This window comes from Bison bison, unplaced genomic scaffold (genome assembly GCF_000754665.1).
Source record: "Bison bison bison isolate TAMUID 2011002044 unplaced genomic scaffold, Bison_UMD1.0 scf7180017863978, whole genome shotgun sequence".
Taxonomy (NCBI): Eukaryota; Metazoa; Chordata; class Mammalia; order Artiodactyla; family Bovidae; genus Bison; species Bison bison.
The window spans coordinates 814,877-825,748 of NW_011494550.1; the positions used below are offsets into that span (position 1 = coordinate 814,877).

A 10,872-nucleotide genomic window follows, 5' to 3' on the forward strand; every position below is an offset into this window, starting at 1 on the left:
CGGCGCGCAGTCTTGGCGGCGGTCCTTGCCTTGCGGATCTTTGGGGAGGGGGTTTGGGAACTGGGTTCTCCCTCTGCACCCGCCCGTGCCCCGACTTGTTTCGCTGGGGGCTGGGGTGGGGGGAATCTTGTGGGTGACGCTAAGGACTGAGTCAGCTACTTAAGTTTAGCCCCAAGCGACCGGGACCGGCCAGAGGGAGGAACACAGGCGAAGGACGGGTAGCGTCGGGGGCCGGTCCAAGTCCCTCCCCCTGACCCCACTCTGGACCAGCGCCCTTCTGTACCTTCACTCTCAGGGTGGCCTTAGTGGGTTTGGAGGGGGCTGGAGGCTGAAGGACCTTCCCCCAACAGGGGGCCCAAGCATTGGTGGCCACCTCCCCGCAACGGAAGGAAGGAAGGGGTCTCTGTGCCCCCAGGAAACGAACTGAGGCTTTGTGGAGGTCCTCCTGCCTGGCATGTGAGAGTTAGTCCGTATTGGTGAATGAGGCTGTGGGTTGTTGTCTTTGAGTATTTGCCAGCCCAGTGCATCGTGTTCGTGTGTCCCTCTCATCTGGTACATTTGGGGGTTCTGCCCGTCTTTGTGCGCCTGGGTGATTGTCGTCTGGAGCCTGATACCTTTTGCATTTTCCATTTCCTCTACTCTTCCCCACACAGGCTCATGGCCCCCTCCCTCATTTTCTTTTCCCACACAGTCTTCTTTTTTTCCCTCACTTTGTCTGGGAAAACATAGTTGCCTTTTCCCCACCCCCATCCATCTGTTCTCCTTATCCTGTGTTTTAGCTTCTTGTGGCTGTGGAACAAATGACCACAAACTGGGTGGTTTAAAACAACAGAAATGTATTCTCGCAGTTTTGGAGGCCAGGAGTCTTCACCTTTCCCTTGTAAGGACAGTTGTCACTCAGTTTAGAGCCAACTTGGGTAATCAGGATGGTCTCATCTAGACAGCCATCATTTAATTACATCATTAATTACATTTCTTTTTCCAAATAAGGTCACAGTCACAGGTTCTTGGTCATGGACATAATTTTTCTGGGGCCACCACTCTATCCAACTGCATCCTTCATGGTCCCCATGGCCTGAACTACTCTTCCCTCCACTCCCGGCATGTTGCTTATTCATTCATTATTTGTATATCTTCTCTTTGGCAGACCTGGCTATGAACATCAAGAGGGTAGGGACCACTTTAATTGTGTTTGCTGCTGGGCTTCTCAGGTGGCGCTAATGGTGAAGAACCCACTTGCCAATACAGGAGACTTAAGAGATGTGCGGGTTCAATTTCTGGGTTGGGAAGATCCCCTGGAGGAGGGTATGGCGACCCGCTCCAGTATTCTTGCCTGGAAAATCCCATAGATGGAGGAGCCAGCCAGTCCATGGGGTTGCAAAGAGTTGGACATGATTGAAGTGACTTAGCATGCACGCTGTATTCCCATTGCTAAGAAGATAGTAGGTATGCTCAGGGAAACTGTTGCATGGATGAATACGTGTGTGTGTTTGTTTACCTGTGTGTTTTTGGTCTGTCTGGTGTGTATCTCTTATGTTCTGGGCTGTTCTGCCCTGACTTTCCCCACTGAGTCGTCTCTGTCTGCAGGTGCCCACCAGGCTGGGTGGGTGAACGGTGTCAGCTGGAAGACCCCTGCCATTCTGGCCCCTGTGCTGGCCGTGGTGTCTGCCAGAGCTCGGTGGTGGCAGGGACTGCCCGGTTTACCTGCCGCTGTCCCCGGGGCTTCCGAGGTAAAGGAGGGTCTGGAAGGGAGCTGAAGGCAGGCAAGGGTGTGGTCGGCCTGGGCTCACCATTTCTGGTTCCCGGCAGGCCCCGACTGCTCCCTGCCAGACCCCTGCCTCAGCAGCCCCTGTGCCCATGGTGCCCGCTGCTCAGTGGGCTCCGATGGCCGCTACCTGTGCTCCTGCCCACCCGGCTACCAGGGCCGCAGCTGCCGGAGTGATGTAGATGAGTGCCGGATGGGCGGGCCCTGCCGCCATGGTGGCACCTGCCTCAACACGCCTGGCTCTTTCCGCTGCCAGTGCCCAGGTGGCTACACTGGGCCACTGTGTGAGAGCCCCGCGGTGCCCTGTGCTCCCTCCCCGTGCCGTAATGGGGGCACCTGCAGACAGAGTGGCGACCTCACCTATGACTGTGCCTGCCTTCCTGGTGAGGGAGCTGTACCCAGGGGGAGGCAGCAGAGGTGGGGGCACAGCAAGCCTGCCTGGTAGTGACCATTCTTGTGCTCCACGCTAGGGTTTGAGGGCCAGAACTGTGAAGTGAATGTGGATGACTGTCCAGGGCACCGGTGTCTAAATGGGGGGACGTGCGTGGACGGTGTCAACACCTACAACTGCCAGTGCTCTCCTGAGTGGACAGGTGAGCAGTGGGACCTGAGGGAAGCCCTTGGATGGGCATGCGCCAGGTAACCGGACTCATGTGTCTGTGTGCCATAGGCCAGTTCTGTACGGAGGACGTGGACGAGTGCCAGCTGCAGCCCAACGCTTGCCACAACGGGGGCACCTGCTTCAACACACTGGGTGGCCACAGTTGTGTGTGTGTCAATGGCTGGACGGGCGAGAGCTGCAGTCAGAATATTGATGACTGTGCCACGGCTGTGTGCTTCCACGGGGCCACTTGCCACGACCGTGTGGCCTCTTTTTACTGTGCCTGCCCCATGGGCAAAACTGGTGAGTGACTTTTTTCCCTGAAGGCAGCAGGGAGTTGTTGATGGCTCTTGAGTGGGGCCAAGGATGGAGTCTGACTTGAATCAGACTTACGCTATGCTAGAAGCATAATTAAACATATTGTTCTTAATTAATTAAGCATATGCTTAATGCTTATGCTAGAAGCTGGGTTTGGGGTGAAGGATAAGCCTGGGAGAGGCCTGGGAGGGCAGACAATCCAGAGAAGAAGTCACAGGAATGGAGAGCTAAACTGTGACTCATAAGGAGAGGGGACTTTTGGGAGTGGCAAAGATCAGAGATGTTTGGGAGGGGGACTTGGAGCAGAGGGCAGCGTATGTCAGGCAGAGGGTACTGCCGGGGCAAAGACTTAATGCTAGGACCCTCTTAGAATCATGAAAAGAGTCAACAGATTTTAAGAACAATATGTGGATATTTCCAACTTATTTTCAAATGGTTCAGAAAAAATAAAGTTACAATAGTTGAATCTAGGTGGTGGGTATATGAATAAACTTTTCTGTATGCTTAAATTTTAAATAAATGATTGGGGGAGAATAGCTACTAAATATGGGTGTGCATGCTAAGTTGCTTATGAACTGCAGCCCTGCCAGGCTCCTCTGTCCATGAGATTCTCCAGGAGAGAATACTGGAGTGGGTTGCCATGCCCTCCTCCAGGGGATCTTCCCAACCTAGGGACTGAACCAGCATCTCTTATGTCTCCTGCATTGGCAGGCAGATTCTTTACCACTAGCGCCACTTGGGAAGCCCACTAAATACACTGCTGGTTAATAAAAATAAACAAAAAAACCCAAAACACTACAATGTTCAGGGATGTGGGACCTTTGGGCAGAGCTGGGGGATGGTCTTCCCTTGACTTCTACTTACTCTTTCCCAGGACTTTTGTGTCATCTGGACGATGCTTGTGTCAGCAACCCCTGTCACGAGGATGCTATCTGTGACACTAACCCAGTGAATGGCCGGGCCATCTGCACCTGTCCACCGGGTTTCACAGGTGGAGCTTGCGACCAGGACGTGGACGAGTGTTCCATTGGTGAGGGGGCGCAGTCTGAGGGTAGGGAAGGAGGGGAGAGGCTGCTCCTCGGCCACCCACACCCACACTGACTGTTACTCCACCTTGCAGGTGCCAATCCTTGTGAGCACCTGGGCCGGTGTGTGAACACACAGGGCTCATTCCTGTGCCAGTGCGGCCGTGGCTACACTGGTCCGCGCTGTGAGACCGACGTAAATGAATGCCTCTCCGGACCCTGCCGCAACCAGGCCACGTGTCTGGACCGCATAGGCCAGTTTACCTGCATCTGCATGGCAGGTGTGTGGTGGGCGTGGCTGGGGCGGGGCCTGAGGCTGGGAGGCAGGGCGAGAAAAGCCTTCAGGCAGAGGGGCCCAGAGCAGATAGAACTGGAAGGGTGAGAGACTAAAGCCTGGGATGAGGTGGAGGCGGAGCCAGAGCAGAGTCTGGGGGCATGGTTGGGTGGAGTCAGTAGAACCTCAGATGGGCTGGGAGTGGAGTCTGGGCCTCAGGACGGCACTGTGGGATGGTAATGACATGAGGGCAGGAGCAGGGTCTGGAGTGGAGGTCAAAGTGGAGACTGTGGACAGAGATGCTGGGGTGGGATTGAGGTTGGGCACAAGGCTATGGTGGGCCCTCGGCTGGGAGCTGGGGAAGAGGCATAGTTTGAAGAAGGAAGAAGGACAAGCCTACATGGAGTCTCTTAAGCCTTGAACCAGTTGGGGCCACACTGAATGCAGATCCAGCCTGAGTCTGAAAACTGAATGTAGGGATGAGTTGAGGGGCAAGGCCAAGGCTCAAGGGAAGCGGGGTATGTCCCCCCTTGCTCTCCCTTCAGACCAGAAGCTAAACCCTCATTGCCGTAATCCCCCTCCCTCTATCCCTCCAGGTTTCACAGGCACCTATTGTGAGGTGGACATGGATGAGTGTCAGAGCAGCCCGTGTGTTAACGGTGGGGTCTGCAAGGACAGAGTCAATGGCTTCAGCTGCACGTGCCCCTCGGGTGAGGACTCTGGGCTAGGGAGCCTGAGAAAGATCTTTTGGGGCAAAGACTCCAGGATGGGAGCTTATAACATCGTGTTAGTGGCTTCCTATATAGCAGATACCACCTTATGAAAAACACTGAAGTTAATTTTAAAAGTAAATGGGCTTTCCACCCAAACCAGGCAGCATGGGTGAGGGGTGACTGCTCTGACCCTACTTGGGTCTCTGTTTATCTCACACTCCCCGCTCCAGGCTTCAGTGGTGCCATGTGCCAGCTGGATGTGGATGAGTGCGCCAGCACACCCTGCCGGAATGGAGCCAAGTGCGTGGACCAGCCAGATGGCTACGAGTGCCGCTGCGCAGAGGGTGAGGGCGGGCCAATGACAAGACTGCAGGAATCTGGAGGCAGGGCTAGTGGGGGAAAAGGGCCAATAATACGCTTGGGGGAAAGTTGCGGGCAGAGCTGCCACAAGGCAGGCCCGGAGCAGGACCAATGAAAGAGCCAGGAGGAGGAGCCAATCCTGGACATAAGCAGAGGTAAGGCTATGCGGTGGGCCCAAAGGATCTGGCAGGATAGATGCGCACTGGATTGGAGGGACCCCGTCTGACCCCCTCCACCCCCAGGAACCTCCCGTACTGTCCTGCTCTGTCACTTCAGTTGTGTCCACTCTTTGCAAGCCAATGGACTGTAGCCCACAAGGCTCCTCTGTCCATGGGATTCTACAGGCAAGAATACTGGAATGGGTTGTCATGCTCTCCTCCAGGGGACCTTCCCCACCCAGGGATCGAACTCATCTCTCCTGCATTGCAGGCGGATTCTTTACCCACTGAACCACCTGGGAAGCCCAGGAACCTCCCATGTGTCTGCATCTCCAGTGGAGGGAGAGGCAAATCAGGGCTGACGGTGTAAGGATTGGAAGCATGGTCTCGCTAGGGGTGTGATTTAACTTGTAGGGTCCTGGCCAGGGACAAGTCTCGGAGGTGGCCGCTGGATGGCCTCTGGAGGCCAGCCAGGGGCGGAGCCTGAACTGAGCCCGCCTCCTATTGGCTCAATGGGCCAGGCCTGAGGGAGAACTGAGTTAAGATTGGGCAGAAGCCATGGCTGTGGGCAGGACCTTGGCCATTGGGTGGAGCCTGACCCTCTGTCCCCCGCAGGCTTCGAGGGCACAGTGTGTGAGCGCAACGTGGATGACTGCTCGCCTGACCCTTGCCACCACGGGCGCTGTGTGGATGGCATCGCCAGTTTCTCGTGTGCCTGTGCCCCGGGCTATACAGGCATGCGCTGTGAGAGCCAGGTGGATGAATGCCGAAGCCAGCCCTGCCGACATGGGGGCAAATGCCTAGACCTGGTGGACAAATACCTCTGCCGCTGCCCTCCTGGCACCACAGGTAGGGCCAGGAGCTGGGCTGGGACAGGAATAGTACATCTGATGGGACACAGAGGGTTCAGGAATGGTGTTTCTGGCAGGTCACGGTGGTGGCAATCCCAGTCATGTTCCCCTTCCGCAGGTGTGAACTGCGAGGTGAACACTGATGATTGTGCCAGCAACCCCTGCACCTTTGGAGTCTGCCGGGACGGCATCAACCGCTATGACTGTGTCTGCCAGCCTGGATTCACAGGTGGGCAAGTGGCTGCCATGGAAACGGGGTCTTTATAGCGTGAGGGTGAAATCATCTATCTTTCCTGGCCGGGTTTTGCCCCTCTCTTTGCACGTGCTTGTCCTTAGGGATTGTCCATGCTTTGCCCTGAGATTTTTGCTTTCTCTCATTGGCATGTATCCCCATGTTGGCTCAAGATTATCCTGGTATGTCCATGAAGGTATTCAGACTCAGAGATTGAGGTGTTTCTGAGTGGGGCCAAGGCAATCCTTGGCGGAAATTAAAGTGACTTCATATAAGTTTGGGGGCAAGGGTGATCTGGGGCGAGGTATCTCTGGGTTGCGGAGGTGGCTGTCCTAATATGCACAAGAGCTGATGTGTTATGAAGCAAATGAGATGCTCCTTGCTCAAGGGTGTGACTGTGCTAAATGGGGCAAAGTTGCCCTTCCCTGGTTGGCTCCGCTATCCTTGTCCCGGGATGAGGTTGCCTGCCTGCTCCCCAGGGCCCCTCTGCAACGTGGAGATCAACGAATGTGCGTCCAACCCCTGCGGCGAGGGAGCCTCCTGCGTGGATGGTGAAAATGGCTTCCGATGCCTCTGCCCACCTGGCTCCCTGCCCCCACTCTGCCTTCCCCCAAGCCATCCTTGTGCCCAGGAACCCTGCAGTCATGGCGTCTGCCACGATGCGCCTGGAGGGTGAGGTCTCTCCCCAGATCCCTGACCCCCACAGCTTCCCTACCCTCCTGCCAGCCCTGACTGCCTCCCTCACCAGGTTCCGCTGTGTGTGTGAGCCTGGCTGGAGTGGCCCTCAGTGCAGTCAGAGCCTCACTCGAGATGCCTGTGAATCCCATCCCTGCCGGGCAGGCGGCACCTGCACCAGTGATGGAATGGGCTTCCGCTGCACCTGTCCCCCTGGTGTCCAGGGTGCGTGTCTCTACCTTCCCTCCCCAGGGCCTCTTCCTTCCTTCTTCCTTCTTATTTCCTTTCTGCTTCATTCTCTCTTCCTTCTCTGTGTTTGCCCTTTTTTTTCTTTTCCTTTCCCACTCTTACACAGGAGCTTGGGAGGTGGGTATCAAGGTGGGGACCTTGCGGGGAGATGGGAACAAGGAATCTCTCAAGACTATCTCACTCTGCCTGCCCACTACAGGCCATCAGTGTGAGCTGCTGTCCCCCTGCACCCCGAATCCCTGTGAGCATGGGGGCTACTGTGAGTCTGCTCCTGGCCAGATGGCTGTCTGCTCCTGCACCCCTGGTTGGCAAGGTACACCAGTTGCTTCTTCTCTTCCTCACCTCCTCTGCAACTTGCTCTATACTGGGTGATGCTGGGGACCCAGAGAAGGAGTCCCCCCACCACCGGCTCTGCCTTAAAAAAAATTTTTTTTTTAGTAAATTATTTATTATTTATTTGGCTGTACTGGGTCTTAGTTGCAGCATGTGGGATCTAGTTTCCTGATCAGGGATTGAACCTTGGTCCCCTGCATTGGGAGCCCAGAGTCTTAGCCACTACACCAGCAGGGAAGTCCCCTGGTTCTGCCTTTTAAGGGAGCTTCCTCTGGGAAGGAACAGAGCTAGACACAGACACTTGCAGCCTGTGTAGTCAGTTCAGGAGAAGAGGAAGAGATATGGGCTGTGTTGTTCATTGTTTAGTTGCTAAGTCATGTCTGACTCTTTTGACCCCATGAAGGGCAGCATGCCAGGCTTCCCTGTCCTTCACCATCTCCCGGAGTTTGCTCAAATTCACGTCGATTGAGTCAGTGATGCCATACAACTTCCCATCTCACCCTCTGTTGTCCCCTTCTCCGTCTGTCCTCAATCCTTCCCAGCATCAGGGTCTTTTCCAGTGAGTTGGCTAGCATCAGGTGGCCAAAGTGTTGGAGGTTCGGCTTCAGCTTCAGTCCTTGCAATGAATATTCAGGGTTGATTTCCTTTATGAGTGACTGGTTTTGGTTTGATAAGGGCTTAAGAATCTAGAATTCAGGCTGAGAGTTTGGGGAGAGCCTGGAGGAGCAGACCTCAATCACAGAATCACATTCTTCATCCACTGAAATAAGGAGAGGGGTGTTCTGGAACAGTATGTGCAAAATGCCCAGAGGCAAATTGTTCTTGCCTTCATCCATCTCAGTCTTAAGATTCCTCCTGAGCACCAGGTACTCCCGGACCCTACCCTGCATCTGCTAATCCTGGATGTTATTTCCCTCCCCACCCCCAGGCCCACGATGTCAGCAGGATGTGGATGAGTGTGCCAGCCCCTCACCCTGTGGTCCCCATGGTACCTGCACCAACCTGGCAGGGAGTTTCAGCTGTACCTGCCACGAGGGCTACAGTGGCCCTTCCTGTGATCAGGACATCGATGACTGTGACCCCAGTGAGTTCAAGGGAGCTCTTGGGGGGAGGATTTTGACCTAGGGAACATGTTCATCAAGTTGCTACAGTATGCCTAGCACTGTGCTTTCATTTCATCTTCACAGTTGTCTTACTTTCCGCATTTGTTCATGAAAACTGAGGCCCCACAGAGGTTAAGTGACTTGCCCAAGGTAATGCAGTGAGTAGAGAGATGAGCTAGGTTAGGAGCACAGGTCTGTTTGACTCTGAAGGCTGTAAACTGCCTCTGGCAGCAAGCAAGTTAAAATTGTATGTAAACTATGAGATAATAGGCCCCTTAGTGAGTCACCAGGAGCACTGTTCAACAGACAAATAATGCAAGTCACATATGAATTAAAATTTTTTAGTTGATTTTTAAAAAATCTTTTTTTGTTTATTTTTGAATTAATTTTTTAAAAATTTATTTCATTGCACTGCATCTTAGTTGCAGCATGGGGGATCTTTAGTTGTGGCATGTGAACAATTCGTTGTAGCATGTGGGATCTAGTTCCCTGACCAGAGATCAAACCTAGGCCCCCTGCACTGGGAGCATGGAGTCTTAGCCACTGGACCACCAGGGAAGTCCTTGAATTAATTATTTTCTAATAGCTGTATTAAAAAGCAAACAAAATGATAACAGGTGATATTAAATTTAATAATATATTTTATTTAACCTAATACATAAAAATATTATCATTTCAGCATGTAATCAATATAAAATGATTGAGGTATTTTACATTATTTTTTTCTTTTTTCATATGGAATCTTCACTATCTGCTCTCTGGTGTCTGTTTTATGCTGACAGTACATCTCAAATTGGACCAACCACATGTCAAGTGCTCAAGAGCCACATGTGGTCAGTGGCCACCCTACTGGCTAGCCCAGGCCTGGAGGAGACCTCCTGTGCTGAGCTCAGGAATTAAGCAGATACAACTAGTACTTGGGGTTTCCCAGGTGGTGCTAGTGGTAAAGAACCCACCTGCCCATGCAGGAGACATAAGAGATGAGGGTTCGATCCCTGGGTGGGGGTGATCCTCTGAAGGAGGGCATGACAACCCACTCAAGTATTCTTGCCCAGAGAATCCCATGGACAGAGGAGCCTGGTGGGCTATAGTCCATAGAGTCAAACAGATTTGGATATGTCTGAAGCGACATAGCACGCACGCAGGCAACTAGCACTTGGGAGCTCAAAGGGACCTTTTGGGAACTTCTCAAACCTTTCCTCCCTTACACATAGATGAGGTTTCCATCAGATAAGGGAGGGAATGAGGCCACAGAGAGAACAGGGTTTGGTTCCCCTGGCTAAGTGTGCCCCTCCCAATGAAGCTTGGCTTTCTCCCCATTTCCCTCTATGCAAGGCATGGCCAGGTCAGGGGGTGAGGTGCGTGACCAGACCTCCTCCCTTCTGACCGTAGACCCCTGCCTGAATGGTGGCTCATGTCAGGATGGGGTGGGCTCCTTTTCCTGCTCCTGCCTCCCTGGCTTTGCTGGTCCTCGCTGTGCCCGAGACGTGGACGAGTGTCTGAGCAGCCCCTGCGGCTCAGGCACCTGCACAGACCACGTGGCCTCCTTCACCTGCACCTGCCCACCGGGTTATGGCGGCTTCCACTGCGAGCAGGACCTCCCCGACTGCAGTCCCAGGTGGGTGGGGCCTCTCCTGGGAGTCAAGGACCCTGGCATTGGATGGGGCGTGGGACCCGAGGAGCCGGGGACAAGGAGTCCTCGGCTAGACACCCACTTCAGGACTCTGATGCCCGATGGGAACGTGTCCGGGAAGGGGCAGGACATCTGTTGGGAGGTCACCTTAGGTACCCTGGTCCCTGTGGGAGCAAGGCCAGGCCACGGGGACGGGGGCCTCCACGTGGCTTCCACATAGCCCTGAAGCATCTGGTATACTGGGGTTAAGGGACATGACAGGGCAGGGCCTTTGGGGGACCTCAGCTTCTCCTTGGGGTAGGGGTCTTGTCACTTCCGCCAGGAGGGGCCCAGGAAGGGGGCAGGGCCTCTGAAGGGTGGGGCCAGACGCGCCCCTCCTTTCCCTCCAGCTCCTGCTTTAATGGAGGGACCTGCGTGGATGGTGTGAACTCATTCACCTGCCTGTGCCGCCCGGGCTACACTGGCACACACTGCCAACATGAAGCGGACCCTTGCCTCTCGCGGCCCTGCATGCACGGGGCCGTCTGCACTGCCGCCCACCCTGGCTTCCACTGCGCCTGCCCAGACGGCTTCACTGGCGCT

The 10,872-nt window shown here is 54.5% G+C and overlaps 1 protein-coding gene across 1 annotated transcript in view; it reads left to right on the top strand.

Moving 5' to 3' along the window:
- NOTCH3 (notch 3) overlaps nucleotides 1–10,872 on the top strand; it is a 52,415-nt gene that overhangs the window by 17,525 nt on the left and 24,018 nt on the right. Inside the window, 16 exon segments of the mRNA XM_010834003.1 lie at nucleotides 1,588–1,730; nucleotides 1,810–2,148; nucleotides 2,236–2,358; nucleotides 2,436–2,669; nucleotides 3,559–3,714; nucleotides 3,805–3,990; nucleotides 4,580–4,693; nucleotides 4,927–5,040; nucleotides 5,830–6,063; nucleotides 6,184–6,294; nucleotides 6,777–6,969; nucleotides 7,046–7,197; nucleotides 7,421–7,534; nucleotides 8,483–8,638; nucleotides 10,050–10,275; nucleotides 10,680–10,860. Coding sequence (XP_010832305.1) covers nucleotides 1,588–1,730; nucleotides 1,810–2,148; nucleotides 2,236–2,358; nucleotides 2,436–2,669; nucleotides 3,559–3,714; nucleotides 3,805–3,990; nucleotides 4,580–4,693; nucleotides 4,927–5,040; nucleotides 5,830–6,063; nucleotides 6,184–6,294; nucleotides 6,777–6,969; nucleotides 7,046–7,197; nucleotides 7,421–7,534; nucleotides 8,483–8,638; nucleotides 10,050–10,275; nucleotides 10,680–10,860 — 2,776 coding nt within the window.